We start from the raw sequence: 15,810 nt of genomic DNA, 5'->3' as shown, positions 1-15,810 counted from the left end.
GCACCAAGCATTGCATTTCAAAACCATGATTGCACTTTTTGGATGGTCAAAGTCAACAGGCCTTGTGGCTTATGAAGTTATCCAAGATGTGCTATAATTACTCATAAATGTCCAACCTGTCATTCCTTTTCAAGTAATTACAAGAACCAGAATGTTAAGTTAATTGATCCAAGTGAACATGCTGAGTGTCCCTAACTCCTCTGTAATAATCTAAACTTGATTTTTTTTCTCTAACAGAAACATGCTGAGAATTATTTAAATGCCATAAATAGAAGTGTGTTGACTATTCCCTATACTGATGAAAAAGAAATGTATTTAGAACAGCCCCCCAAATGGTAAGTAAAAATTAAAATAGTTTTGTTGTGGAAACTAATGCAAGTAAATACTGTAAGAAGTTAACTTTCACATTCGAATGGGGCACCCAAAGAGTGGAATTTATATATTCCTACCAATGGAGGGAGACAGGAAAAAAACTTTATAATGTCAGACTCCTCTAAAGGGAATGGAAGCACCTGAGTATTTAAGCCATCAGTTGAAACACTTAACCTGGATGAGGTAATAGATAAGTGCTCTCTTCTAATTCCAGAATCACATGTCTGGAGAAATATCTTACATTGTTAAAATTGTATTGATTCATGGATTGCTCTTCTGTATTACATAAAATATTGAAAAAGAATATCAAAACAAAATGCAGTTCCACATAGGTATATCAAGCTTTTCTGCTAACTCGTATAACTACTATTTTTTCTGTTTACATGAATTTTAGTAAAACTACAGTAGCCAACCAGATGGAGGCAGTACAAGATTTATAGGGAAAACAAAAGCAAGTCTTGTAACTTTTATTATTTCTGTTTCTTTCTAACTAGGAGGCTTCCTATTGGTGCTGCTCAGAAGCAGTTTATTTTTCCACGGGTGCCTGTTAAACCTCTGACTGCCCAGCCATGTGGCAGATCAGCACCACGTATTTCTCCAGGTTCACAGGTCTGAAATAACTTATTACTACTTTGACAAATAGTCTACAACATTTACTTTGGGTCTAAGGTCAAAAAGCTTACCAAGAATGCCTTGGGTCCGAGTCAGTTAAATATATGAAATTGCTTAGCAAATACTCCTGTAATTTACATTCTTTTAGCCCTCCTGTGCCAAACTCCACACAGAGTCACTTTAGGGCAGCATGGCCATGTGGTGGCTCAGGGTTTTAGAAACGTCTCAGAAGAATGAGCACTCCTCAGAGATGGGAGGCCCTTTTCCTGTCTTCAGAGCAAGATAAGATCTTGGCGATAGAGGACTTCCAAACCCTCAGGGAAGCCTTTAAAAAGAGGCTGTTCAAGGCCAAGAAAAAGCCTGCTGCCTTTTCGCCTTTTCACAATGACATCAGAGATTGTGAGAGAATCCTGGAACAAGTTAGCTGCTTGTTCTGCTTTAAGGCTTCAATCCTATAAGCATGTGCTTAACTTTACTACTGGGGTTCTGTTGAATAGAACACCCACAAGACCATGCAATTTGAAATGGAAAAAAAGTGCTGATGCAGAAAATGATTTTTAGAATCTTTTGGAAACAAAATACAGTTTCCTAGAAAATGTTCCAGCACTCTGCTGTATAAAGACACTTGTGTCATGAAAAATTATTAAAGGCCAACTAGTGTATAATCGGAGTATAATCCAAGGTCTTTCAACAGTTACATGCACGGGTGAACTTAATTTAGAGCAGGACACACACTACGTCCTACCCTGACTTTCCCTTGGGGGGGTTTGGAGTCCCATTGTCCTTTCATTTCTGATATCTCTGACATCTGCTTAAAAATGCATATCCACGGACACACAAGATAGCCCTAATTTCCCATTATGAAGTAAATGACAAACAGTGCTGTTTTGCCAGCTGTTCTACATGCATGGCATGCTAACATAAAAGCTTTTATTATTAAATAGTTGTGAAATCCAGCTGGGAAATTACCACCTATAATTCCCCACTTTCTGTCTTTTAAACTAGGTAATCCCCAGTTGCAACTATAAACTGTTTTTCCACATTAAAAACAATGTAAGGTGAACAGTTATCAGTTGTTAAGGGTACTTAAGCATCTTCAGGCTTAGTTTATTTAACCTGTTGGTTAGAGGAATCAAGTTTCAAACATATATTGTAGATTCTGAAAGAAAAAAATAGTTCATATAGCATTATCTCTGTGGTTTCTGGTTAGTAGCAGGCTGCATGATGGTAGATATGGAGCATAAATTGTGCTTGCAGTAGTTAGCAGAAAACAAGATTACAATCAAATTAACACAGACTATATTTTCACGTACAGATTGTTAGAATTCTTGCCATATGCCAAATAGTCTGGCCACAGATGTGCTAGTATACTCTTGAAATTATTATTTACACGCAGGTACAGTATTTCTGAATCATAGCAACAGCAGGATGAGATTGTGCTAGCCCAGATATATGGAAAATCAGGATGCATTGTCATTGTTGCTTGTTGTAATTGGGTTTGTTCTTCCAGGGAAGCCTGAGAGATTTACACACACATCTCCCACTAGGATTAATTGGGGATGTCTCTTAAATCCCCTGCACAGCAATGGTAGTGAAGGCCTTAGTGTCTCTATAGCTGGGTAATTCAGTTCAAACTTATTTAGCGAATCTGCTGGGTTCAAAAGACCTGAACTGATCTGTTTGTTTTTCTTTTCAAAAACTGTTTTACTTATGGCGCCCTAAAGACATAGTGTGGGTTCCCTGTTCTCTCATTGGTACCGATGGGAATTACAAAGGTAAATGAAGAAAAGAGACTCTATAGTACTGTCAACTAGGTGCAAGCTGTCAATTGTTAGGGATGAGAATTGATTCAAAGTAGACGAATATACTTTTTGTTTCAAAGACTAATATGATATAGTCAGTTTACAAGGTGGAGTTCCCTTCTGGACAGTGGGCCATGCGCCACTTAAGTCCTCAAAAATAGGCCTTATGTGGTGGACAGGATTTGTTGGCCCTCTATATGGGCTGAATTTTACCCAGTATGAAGTGACATTTGTACTGAAGTAGAATGAGACTTGATTGTAACATACAGGTCTGTGGATAGTGTTCTCCAGTAATATGAAGTCCTTTAGCGGCTGATGCACCACTTGATAATGTGGTAGACACATCTACACTGCTCTGGGTTGTCCCTTTCCATTTATCTGTTAGTAGAGGGGCCTGTATGGTACTTCCCAGTTATCCTGACCAGAGCCAGTCTCACCAGGTGGGATGCCCCGGTTTTTCCCTATTGGCTCCTTCCCTTGGTGCCTGTTGAGTCCCAATTACCCTAGAGGCACTCTGAGCTTTGTGGCTTAAGCATGTTATTGACACTAGATGCTGTGGCATTGGGCAAACTCTCTTGAGGATTTTATAGATGTGAAAAGGGTGCATCTTCCATTTTTCCGGCCAGTTTAAAAGTGACTGTGGCACACGTCACCCATGATTTTTCTTACTAAAACTGGAATAAGTCCTGTAAAGTACGTTTGCAGGGATCACCACTAGATTATTTGCTTGTTGTAGGTGTGTAACATGCCAGTTGCCCTGTCCATCACATCCCCTTCTTGTGCACTGTGATAATAGAAGCTGGAGATATAGATGATAGATGTTACAGAGAAATAGACCTATTAGATCATCCAGTCTATCTCCCTGCAAAGATTGTTCCCAACAGTACATTTACATTTAGAAAGTAGCTTTTGTTAGCTTTCTTTCTTAAGCATTTCATTTCTCATTATCCTGAGTGGAATTTGCCACTGGGAGATTTGTCATTTTACAGTCAGCCTGTGACTGGGGAGTTTACATTGTGAGTTGTCTCTTGTTTTTAATTGAGAAGGTCTTCAGAAAGAACCATTGCATCTTTCTTTCCAACCCTTATTTAATAGCACATGCAGTTTGCTTGTTGTATAGCGGTGTGGTGTGGTAATAAAACAAATACTGTACCACAAAATAATTGTTGAGGTGAAAAATGAACTTTCTGCCTCAGTGCAGCCATCTAGGTAAAAGAGCAATTGGTGTGGATAATAACTTTTGTTTTTGTAAACCAAAGTTTAACAATCACATTTGATGTTTGCTTGTAATTACTTTCAAAAGAAGAGGATATAAAGGTCAGATAAATTCAAACATGTTTAGTTCTTCAATAAATAAAACAAATCGCAATCTTATATTAATAGTTTAAGAGATCATTTTGAAGGTAAAACATATACAAATTAATTTTGTTTTTCAAAAATTGACATCCCCTTAAAACCCTTTTAAAAAACTTGATAGAAATATCAGTGATAAGTTCTTGACTATAACTACAATATAAATTTAGCTAGGTATATTGAGGGTGTACTTTTCCATTCCTATATGTAGATAATGGGAGTTATGACCACAGAGAGCTGGTGTAAATCGATGTAGCTCTATTGACTTCATTGGCGATATGTCAGTTTAGGCCAGCTGAGAATGTTTCCCATTCATCAGTTGGTGAATAAACCCATATCTGTGCAAGGCAGTTGAGCAATGTTACTTCCGTGGAACTATTGGGAGATATTACTTCTCTTGATGCAGATCCAGATGTTTTGTTCTGACTTTCAGGGCAATTAAAACATATGCACTATGGTAAATGCAAATGTTTTCACAGTGATCATTTTATTTTGTGCAGTGCTCCTTCTATTTTGCAAAAATTGTATGCATTAGATTAATTTAAAAATGAAATGATTAAGAAACTGTCTTTACATGTTTTCTGTCCTTTAGGATTGTCTTCCACACTAATTTTTATGAGCAAAACAGCCGGATCCATTCCACACAAATGAAACAGGACATTAAAAAAACCCTGTATTTTAATTCTTGGTACTATAACGATTATTTTCTCATTGACTTACTAAATAAATGCTCTACCTGCATTGAACCAATAGGCCGTAACTGATCCACGGAAGCTATTCTGGTCCATAAGATCAATGATTCCTGAATTTAAAAATCTCTGGCAAGCTTGGCCATGATGGATGAAACTATTACTGTAAAGTATATCAACAATGCACATTTAACCCCCTCCCATAATCAGAGCTCATATTTGCCACATCCAGTTAATAGGAGTCTGATTCAGCAAAATGCTTCACGAGAGAACAGCACACCCATCAAGGAGAAAATAGATCCTTGTGGCCAAAACTCCTGGCTTACTTTCTGTCCTGAACTGAACTTATTTACTTACTCTCAAGTACATATTCATTCAGGAATGATCCTCCACCCCACCGAAATTAATAGGAAGACTCCTAGCGAGAGAGGAGAGGGTGGGGAGAATTGGACCAATTCTGAGTTTCAAGCTGTATTTTAATCCTTGCCTCTTTGCTTTCTATATGCTAATTTATTTCAATATATTTTCTGTTCAGCTACAGAATCTCAAGTGTTGCTTATGCCTGTAACTGATCTTAGTATTAGATGTTTGCTGTGTCTCTTGCATACCTTTTACTAAATCCGACTATAGATTTATAGTGTAGAGATGTAGCTAGAATCCCTTATGGTGCTTGCAAATCTAGTTTGGAGTTTACCTTTGGTGACCCTGAGAGAAAAATGTCCAATTTAACAGAGTAAGAGCATACTTTGCCTGTTTAGCCATAGTACATACAGAGTTCATTGGCTAAATCTTTCACTTGGATGGTGACAAGTAAATCCCAGGCTGAATTTTTAGTCCCATCATCCTCACTGGAATTTTTAATTTTTTAAAATTAGGAATGTTTTCTTTTGGCGAAATAGAGTAGATGTCCATTTGTAGATTCAATGATAGAAACTACATGCAACCTACATCACTCAAATGGATCAAACCTAATGTATAGTTTTCCTTCACACCTGAAATTTAACTAATGTGTAGCTCTAGAACTTTCAGGACATGTTAAATAAGTAGATCCAACAGAGTTTGGTGGAATTATATTTGTGATATTAATTGTCAAATCTAATCACAAATACATTTTTTCATTATTCAATTCAGTGGATTGTTGAATAACATTAATCAAATTATTTGAAATCTTCTCCCCATTTACTGATGAATGAATTCATCAGCAATGTTTTTCATTAACAACAAAAGTGATTGAATAAACATTTTAGTTTATGTAGTAAATATATTTTGAGAATATGTATAGTATTCTTTTATGTCTTTGTTTCAGCACAAGCTTGCAATGAATGTGAAAATCATGTATGATCCAGGGGACACCAGTAATAGAGTTCTTTTAAAACAGAACTACGGAATCAGTTTGCCACTTATTAATAAGAGAAAATCAGCTCCTGTAAGTAATTTGTTTCAGTGCCCTTTTTTTATCAATATTGACCTTATTTTTAGTTTAGGCTTTCATATTGTAATATTTTACATAAGTATATCTTACCCTTTTCCCTCTCTCTCTCTCTCGCTCTTTTTTTTAAAAATTTCATAAGTATTACTAACATCATTTTAACAGAGCAACAATGCTGTCAAATACAGTAGTATAGCGGCACTGTGTTTAAAGTAACAGGGCCTCGATCCTGCGAAGACTTAAGCATGTGCTTATCTTTACACACTGTGAGTAGTCCAATTAAAGTCTGTGAGTACCGTTAAACATGCACACAATCCTTTGCAAGTTTGGGGCTGATGGGACTTAGGGCCTGCTCCAAATTGCATTGAAGGAAATGGAAAGACTCTGGTTTTAATGCACTTTGGATCAGTTCCTTTGTTGTTAAGGAACTGTGAAGGAATAAACTCTATTTTTAAGCTTCTGAGAGCATAATATAAACAATGAGTTTTTAAAAATTATGAAAAATACACATACAGCCCTTGACATTTTGTTGTTATATTCTTCACTGACATTTTTTCAAAAGTAACCCTAACAATAAAATACTGTAATTCCAGAGATAAGTGTCAGTGAACTAACAAAGAGAGGCTCCCTTATTTAAACTAGGGAATCAAAGAATCTTAAACATCCGTATCTTGATGAAGTCTAAAGTCTGCAATAAAGAGAGAAACCCAGAAATACAATGAACTAATCATATAGACTTATATGTTTTAGAAAAATGCTTTAGAGCAGTGTTTCCCAAACTAGGGGCGCCACTTGTGTAGGGAAAGCTCCCTGGCGGGCTGGGTCGGTTTTTTTACTGGCCGCGTCTGCAGGTCCGGCCAATCGCGGCTCCCACTGGCTGCGGTTAGCTGCTCCAGGCCAATAGGAGCTGCTGGATGCGGTGGCCAATACTTCCCCCAGCCCGCGCCGCTTTCAGCAGCTCCCATTGGCCTGGAGCAGCGAACCGCGGCCAGTGGGAGCCGTGATCGGCCGGACCTGCGGATGTGGCAGGTAAACAAACCGGTCCGGCCCGCCAGGGGCTTTCCCTACACAAGCGGTTTCCCAAGTTTGGGAAACCCTGCTTTAGAGTAATATTCTAGTTTTCTTCACATAAGGGGTGGGGAAGATTTGATAATTTTTGTTTCTTTTGGTCCCTGCTGCTGCCTGATTGTGTACTTCCAATTCCAAATGAGGCGTGTGTGGTTGACTGGTCAGTTCGTAACTCTGGTGTTCGTAACTTTGAGGTTCTACTGTAGTTATAATTCAGAGCTGTAAAATTATAGTTCAGCTGATGACCTTTCAAACATCAACAAATCAAATGCCTACTGTATTTCACAACTTTGTTACCAAGAAAGAAAAAAGATAGCAAGATCACACTTTATATGTGAGACTTCTGTTGTCAAGAGTACATTACCTGTGGAGTGCAAAATGCCACCTCAGATACACTTAGTTGTATAAATGACAGCACCTGGATACTATGATGGTAGTGTCTTTTTGAAATATTTAAAACAGAGTCTTTGGAATATTTTGGAAGACTAGAATTCTCTTCAATATTGTCTACCTCTCCTTATGTGAGATTGAGTTTTTCTAATATGGCCACTATTCTAAATAACCTTTCAGCTCCTCTACATACTGTGTCATTATGTTTGGACACCAAATACAAAACAATTAGGTTTACATCATCCTTGTAGAACAACATTCTCTATTCCTTGCTTAGTCGGGCTATATTTGACAAGCTTTCTTTCTTCAGAGGAAGCATATATTGGGGAAGAGGGGGAGAGAGAAAAGGTATCATCAGCTACCATGTCATTGCCTCTGTTGAGGAGGAGAGGCTTGTGAAAACAAATGTATTGACTATACACAGAATCAACATTAGACTTTGAGCTCTGTTAAACAATTTGGGTAGGGCTCAAGATGACTATCTAGGCCAGGGGTCTCAAACTCAAATGACCACAAGGGCCACATGAGGACTAGTGCATTGACCCGTGGGCCGCATCACGAACACTCCTCCCTCCCTTGCTGCCCCCGGCCCCTCCCCCACTTCACCCCTTCCATGAGGCCCTGCCCCGTCTCTTCTCCACCTCCTCCCCTGAGCGCACGGTTCCCTGCTCCTCCCCCCTCCCTCCTGGAAAGTGCTAAGCGCCACCTACAGTAATGCATCTCACTCAAAGGACAAAACACGCACTTAGTTAGATTTACTTCTGTTAAAGCCCCCCCACTGCACTGGGTGCACCACCACTCCACCCCTGCTCTGCCTCTTCCAGGGATGGCAGGTTTGTAGAAATTTTGGTGGTGTCCAGAACCTGGCCCCCCCCAAACTCCACCCCCACCTGCCTAAGGCTCTGGGAGGGAGTTTGGCTGGGGGAGACGGTGGGGGTGCAGGCTCTGGGATGGAGTTTGGAGATAGGAGGGGGTTCAGGGGTGAGGGCTGTGGGGCTGGGGAAGCGGGGTTTGGGGCATTGAAGAGGCTCAGAACTAAGGCAGAATAGAAGGGGAAAGGCAGCCTGCCCTGGCCATAGTGGAGGGGGGCACTAGGACCCTGCAGCAGCAGGTGATGCCAGAAGCCAGCAGAGTGGAGCGGAGTCAGCATGAGCTGCAGGCTCCCGGGCGGTGAAGGGGAGCCCGGAGGAGACGTGTGTGGGTGGCAGGCGGGGCCGGGGGAGAGACCCGGCCCCAAACATTGGGGAGCAGAGAGCAGGGAGCTTAGCTACCGTATAAAATAACTTGGGGGGTAGGGGTGCAGGGAGCTTGGCGGGCCGCAGGGAAGAGCGTGTTTGAGACCCCTGATCTAGGCCTTTGTTTTCTCAGAGCATGGTTTCAAAGTAACTAATCCCTCCCATCTAATTTGTGTAACTCGAGCAACACAAGTTGTCAAAGTCATTCTTTCCGTGTTTGAAGCGTTCTGTTTATCCAAGACAGTTCTGTGGATGCTGAGCTGCAAAGGCTCTGAGATTTCATTTTCAATGGGCTTGATTCAGCTCCTGTTGAGGAGAATAGAAAGATTCTCCAGTGGAAGTTGTGTCAGACCCAAAGGCTGTTTACGCCATCTCTATAGACAGAAAGAAAAAAAAATAAAGTAAAACCACTTTGACCAGCTGGGTGCAAGCACCTCGCTACTGATCTAAGGCATCTGCCACACTTAAACCTATCCTCTTATTGGATGAAAATGGACATTTTGAAAAGAAGTGGCACAACTGTGTGAGACTGAAGTTTGACTCTCAGATTTCTGCACCCCCACCACTATCCTTTTTAAATATATGAATAAGCATTAACATGGTCTTTTCCACAATGTTGCTTTTATATTTAATATGCGCAGACTTATTCCAAAGATCAATTACTCTCATAATTTCGATTCTGCAGTGTGGACCACAGGGAAGCACATGCCCAATGATCTAATCCAAAACGCTCTTTTACAATTTAATTTATGTAATAGAAGCATTATGCAGCAAGCCCTGTGCCATACGCAGCATTCTAGGGTGTTTGGTTTTAAACAACGTAAACAGCATCTGTGAATGGCACAGTTGTGGGCTGACACTTATAAAAAATGATTTTTGAACGCCGTTGCCCAGACTAAGAGGTGATTTGTCTAACCCTGTGATATAGAGTTAATTAGAAAAAAACATCATGGCTAATGGCATTTTAAAACCACTCTAAAACAGAGGAATATTATTCTGCTGCAGAGAGTCGTGTTTTACCACTCTCACTGAAACGTGTACTGATCAGCGAAAACTTTTAATGTTGACTTAAATTACAAATGTTAGTCTAAATTAGGGAAGCTATTTGATACATACTAACAGTTGCTAAGAAACTGTATATAGCATATGGTTTTATATAAAAAAATATGGCAGGGAGGTGGAATAACCAAACAGGTATTTTCCATCTTCAATGTCTATAATTCTTCAATAGCACTACTTAGCCAGTAGCCTTTTAAAAGTTGTTTGTTTTTTAAATCTCAGGAAGTATTTTGTTTTATACATTTTTTAGAAGATGTTTCAGTTGCTATGAAACCTGATGCCAACAATTTGAAAGCCTGAGGATTTTCCTGGATTTTTTTCAAAATAGGCCTCAGAGGGTATCTTCTGCACTGAGATAAAAGACCTGTGGCATGGCCATGGCTGGCCCGGGTTCAGCTGACTTGGGCTTGCAGCGTAGGTGTTTGGGCTTGGGCTGGTTCAAGCCCCGCGAGCCCAAGTCAGCTGACCCAAGCTCTGAGATTCTGTGCCATGGATTTCTTATCACAGTATAGCCATACCCCTAGTGGGATTGTGGTTGCAGTGATATCCATAAGTGTCAACTATAACGAAACAAGTTACTGTTGCTGCTCCATAATTAAATTTAAGATACATAATTGTGGAGCTGGGACTGAAACCATGATCCTCTAGTTTTAAAAATAAAGGTCTCACTTCCACTTTAGCTACAGAAAGACCTCGCTTAGAAAAACCCTTATTCTCTCTAAGATGTAACCAGTCAATACAGGGCAACATGCCTGTAGACACATAGTTCCTGAACTTGCTCCCACTGAAGTTGATGGCCAAATAACTCCTATTGAAATAAATGGGAGCTGAATTTGGACCAAAAGTATCCACAGCAAAAAACGATTGTAATTTTGCTTAATGGTAATCTATATTCTTCAAAGACAGCCAGCACCTGAGTGTGCAAGGAAAGTTAACCATTTGGAAGGTTTGAAGGTCAAAGGAGACAAAAGATAGTAGATAAATCCATTTCAAATCAGGATATAATTGTTTGTAGTGACCTGTAACTTTAAAACAGTTTGACAGATTTTCTTCAACTCGTGGAAACATTGTTCTTTGAAAGAACAGTGAATGTGGCAACTTTCCAAGTCCATAGCTGATATTGGATTTTTACGATGAAAGCTAAGTGCAGGCTTTAACTGTGGAGCAGCTACCGCCGCGCCATAGTTTTGTCATTATGTTGCCTCAACTCCTATTTGTCTGATCAGCATTAGCACTCTTCCTCTATCGTAACATTCCATACATAGCTAAAACCAAGTAAAGAATATAGTCCCATTTTAAACAACAAAGGTATTTTTGGGCATCACATTATTTGCCAAGTACATTCTGGGCAACAAATGATGAGGCGATACCCATTAAAAATAGACACTTCCCATGGAGCATCTAGCAAAACAAAATGCTGATCTGAATTGCCGCAAAAATAACTCTGACTAACTGCTGTGACTTAAAAGAGATTCAGAACTGTACTTTCGGTTTTCCTAGGATCGCTGTGCTGCTATAGAATTATACTGGCACTTTGGTCCCAGTTTCCATCTAAATAAATATATAATGTAATGTAAACTTAGAACCTTTTAATTTATTCATGAGGTATAATTTAATACTCTGATTTCTCGTTTTTATAAGTTGCATCATATTCATTGTTTTCACTAACTTACTTCAATTGCAACGGTATCCATCACCATTTAATTATTCACTCTTTTCCCTGTGTGCATGTTGATGCTAATCTTATACTCTCTCACTAAAAGCATATATATTTCCATAATTATAAAGTAATGCTTAGTGTGGCAGTTCTGTTAATTTCAAATGATTAGAAGGACGAGCAGAAGAAAGAAAGGAACAAAAGACCTCAAAACCCACTTGTATTTTAAGCCCATGCATATGACAACAATTACAGTCAAAACATAATTTGGCATCAGTGGCAGAATTAGATTTAAACAAATTGATTTTTCACGACAGTAATTCCAAATGAGCTTGTTGCATTTGTAAACTGTACTAAGAAGCACATGAATTGTTGCCACTAAAAATAAAAAAGGGAATAATTGGTGAGATGGAGTTAACTTAACAGATGACTACAGTCAGCATCCTTTCAACCTAGAAATGAGAATGTGAAGGTCACCCCCATCTCAGATGACAAACAGAGAACATTTTGTTGGTAAACAAATTAATCTTTTGAAAGGTCACCATTTGTTTTAAGTTTTTATCCAGTTCTTGTCATCTGGAATCAGAGATTGACTGTCATTTTGCTAGGCAGGGTGCAGTCGGAGCCACCAAAGCTGCTTCTGTACATATCAGCATTCCTTGAGAAAACTCAGTGCCTGATTGCGATGCTATGGGCTGCTGGTTTACAGCTGTCTCCGGACAAGAATGGAGGCCCACCCCTGAATTCCAATAAGATGGGCCTGCATATTCTGCTTGGTGTAAGCTGGCCCTTTGCCCACAAGTAAAATGTATTGTAGTTCAAGCCAGCAATTATCTCTCTTACTTCCTTCTGTGCTGCTTCTGTTCTCTTTTTCAAAAAACAGATGTGGTATTCACTGAAGTTCTGCATCTATTCTCTTTCACACCTGCTATGGCAGAATTTTGACAGAGGTAGATTTGGGGAAAGCTAGCAGTAAGCCATCAGTTATCATTTCTTTGATAATAGTTTAAAGGAACCGTGCTGATTTTTCAGGTAAAGGGAGTTTAGTGCTATCTCTTTAGAGGACCCAAAGGAAATTTAGAACAGATCTGCTATATTATTATGAAGAAGCCCTGGCAGTTCCATATTTAAGGTTGTGTTGGGCTGTCCACTTAAAATAGGGTTTATATCGCGCTGTATACATAAAAGCTCCTGTTTATCGTCACCCACAGTCTATACTAGAGTGTGTACATTGGAATAAGAAGGGCAAACTTGAATTTTTGAGATAATTTTCAAACCCTGAAATCTCAGAATTTCAGCAGACAAATCCCTTGAAAAATTGTTCATTTCTGACATTTTTACAAAGACTGTTGTAATTTTGGGCACTTCTCACATTACAATGGCTCTACTGAAGTCAATGCGAGTTTGGATTCCACCTGCCACTTCATGGTGAACAGAGGAGAAGAATGAGGTCATTTGAAAACAGTTTTTAAAAATATTAAGTTTATTTGGCTTGTTTGTCGTAATGGCCTTTTTTTAAACAACCATGGAGGCTGACGGAGTACTGCAGCTTCACTGGGACTTTCTATTCTCCAATGCTACCCCTCTGTCTCCACTGCTCAGCACATACATATCCACACAGAAAAACTGTGTCCGCTTAGAGGCTAAGTTATTAAGACTGTACATCCTAACAGTGCAAACCCTAAAAAAAACCCTGGGGAAATAGGTAGTTAAGTCACTCAGCACCCTGTCTTCAGTTTTTCACAACTTGAATTAACTTCATTCCATCATTCACAGCCCACGTATCCTCCACCCTCCTCCTGAACAGCCAGCGTGTCCCTTTGATCACCAACCATGTATATTCATGTGTTTTGATTATTAATATGGAATTTCTATGGTTTCATAAATTACATCGTACATGCCTTAGCATAGGTGTACATATGTATATGAGGTCTGGTGTCAGATTGCAAATGGTGGCTGCAAAATACATTTTCTTGTAATGTTCAGGGAAATGTGTGTGAATGGGTGATCTGTGGTGTTAGTGATTGCTGTTAATTTGTAATGAGGAAGTTACAGGATTGGGTGGGGTTAATAACTTTTTTTTTTTTTTAAATTACGTGGAAAATTAAGTTGCCCTTTGAAGAATTACTGGACCTGATTCTTCACTCCAGTAGTGTAAATCTGGTGCAACAGAATGGAGAGTCAGGCCCGTTGTGTCAAGTGTGGAGACAAAATTCACAACCAAATTCTCTGCTTGAATTCCTCTGTAAAAGTCAGTAGATTTATAGCAGTAGAGAATTTGGCTCCTAATCATTATACAGTGAAACAGACAGATTTTATGTGTGCTTCAGGTGCAGATTTCAATGCAGCCGTCCCTATCAAGTCACTGCAGAGACCTCTGTGTGTGTGTGTGTGTTGTCATTCTCACTAAATACAACTGTTTTTTTTTTATAACAAAGGAAATAGTGAACTAATGGGAAAATCCTTGCTACATTAAAACAAGTACTCAATTTAAAATGAAGCAAAGAAAAAATACCATATCGAGTGGGACAGTTGTATCCACAAGAGAAACACACTTTCAAAAAAGGCTGATAGAATTGTTTTTCTCATGTCTCAGGTTAATTATACTCAGAAGCGCCTGAGATAAAAAAAAATACTTTTGCGACACACTCCAGGCACATTATACAGAGCAAATCTTAGCCTGCACTACAAATGAAGTGCTCGCTCCTCGCCTTTGAAAACTGTACGTTAAAACACCCATCACAAGCAAGCACACTATCTGCTGACTCCATAAAAAGATACTAGCTGAATCATAATGTTTGTAACTTGCTTTACTAGAAGATATTACTCATGGAGGAACAGCTTTTAAATTCTAATCAACTCTCTTAAACTGGTTAGGGCTCAATTATAGCTCTTCTAAGCCTGAGTTGTGTTGTGGACAGAGGTGAACTACCAGAAATTATTAGGCCTGATTCTTTGCTGCCTGATCATTTAGACCTGTGCAACCAGGGTGTAAAACATGGACAAATGAGAATGGTAGAGTTTTACACTTTGAGTAGTCATTTACAACTGTACAATGTGCAAGTTAGTGAAGAAGAAGGCACATTATACCATTGAAAACACTCCATGGGCCTTGGGGGAGCATGGGAAGGAGTGTCACTTAGGCTAGGTCTACACTACCCGCCTGAATTGGCGGGTAGAAATCGACCTCTCGGGGATCGACGCTCTTACTCCACCAGCGGAGGTGGGAGTAAGCGCCGTCGACAGAAAGCCGCAGAAGTTGATTTTGCCGCCGTCCTCACAGCGGGGTAAGTCGGCTGCGATACGTCGAATTCAGCTACGCTATTCACGTAGCTGAATTTGCGTATCTTAAATCGACTCCCCCCTGTAGTGTAGATGTACCCTTAGTCGCCTGTAGAACAGGTGTAACCAATGCTTTTACAGACCTCCCTTCCCCCAGTCCAACCTGTGAGGTATGCAGGACACATGGTGCACTTGCCCAGGAATATCCTCTCTCGAAGCATCAGCCAGCCATCTTCTTCTATTTGCATTCCCCAGCACTGGAAGTTTCTGTGCCTTCTTTCCCTCTCGTGCACCTACATCATGGGAGACATTATGTAGACCTCCAAATGTAATTAAAACGCACAATTCTGACCATCACTGTACATGTTCCTTCTTTATCCTATTAATCCTGTATAGGTTGAGGGGCTAATTGTTCTATAGACTGCCTCTCTTCCCAAGACCAGTTTAATAAACAAACAAAGCTCTTAGGGGGCCTCCTTTTATGTGCATGTCTAGCACATTTTGGATGCTACTGCCATACAAATAATAAATAATACTGATTGTGGGTAACTAGATGACACAGTGAATTAGTACAGTCACTTTTTAACTCTGGAGAAACTCCATTGAAAGCTTGTTTGAAGCATGAAATCATACAGCACTGAATAATAATACAAATAATGAATGATAGCAATAGTGAACTGCACATGGACACTTTCTTCAGTATGGGTTATCTTTCTATTAATTAATTGTATGTTTATGTTTTAAACAGGCCAAAAGTGAGTTAAAGGAAAATAACTAATGCCTTAAAACATACCTGCCATGTTCTGCCTTCCCTTGCTTCTGGGCAGCCCCATTGAAGTCACAGGGAATAAACTACAGGGGT

General features: G+C 39.6%; 1 protein-coding gene across 1 annotated transcript in view; it reads left to right on the top strand.

Annotated features, from left to right (window-relative positions):
• IQCH (IQ motif containing H) overlaps positions 1-15,810 on the top strand; it is a 117,173-nt gene that overhangs the window by 2,852 nt on the left and 98,511 nt on the right. The window contains exons 3-5 of the mRNA XM_054042697.1: positions 238-335; positions 867-981; positions 6,135-6,254. Of these exons, the coding sequence (XP_053898672.1) occupies positions 238-335; positions 867-981; positions 6,135-6,254 (333 nt within the window). The remainder of the gene's footprint in view (positions 1-237; positions 336-866; positions 982-6,134; positions 6,255-15,810) is intronic.

The sequence above is a fragment of the Malaclemys terrapin genome, chromosome 10 (assembly GCF_027887155.1).
Source record: "Malaclemys terrapin pileata isolate rMalTer1 chromosome 10, rMalTer1.hap1, whole genome shotgun sequence".
Classification (NCBI taxonomy): domain Eukaryota; kingdom Metazoa; phylum Chordata; order Testudines; family Emydidae; genus Malaclemys; species Malaclemys terrapin.
Note: the sequence above shows the minus strand (reverse complement) of the source record. Positions and strands in the feature narration are given on the sequence as shown.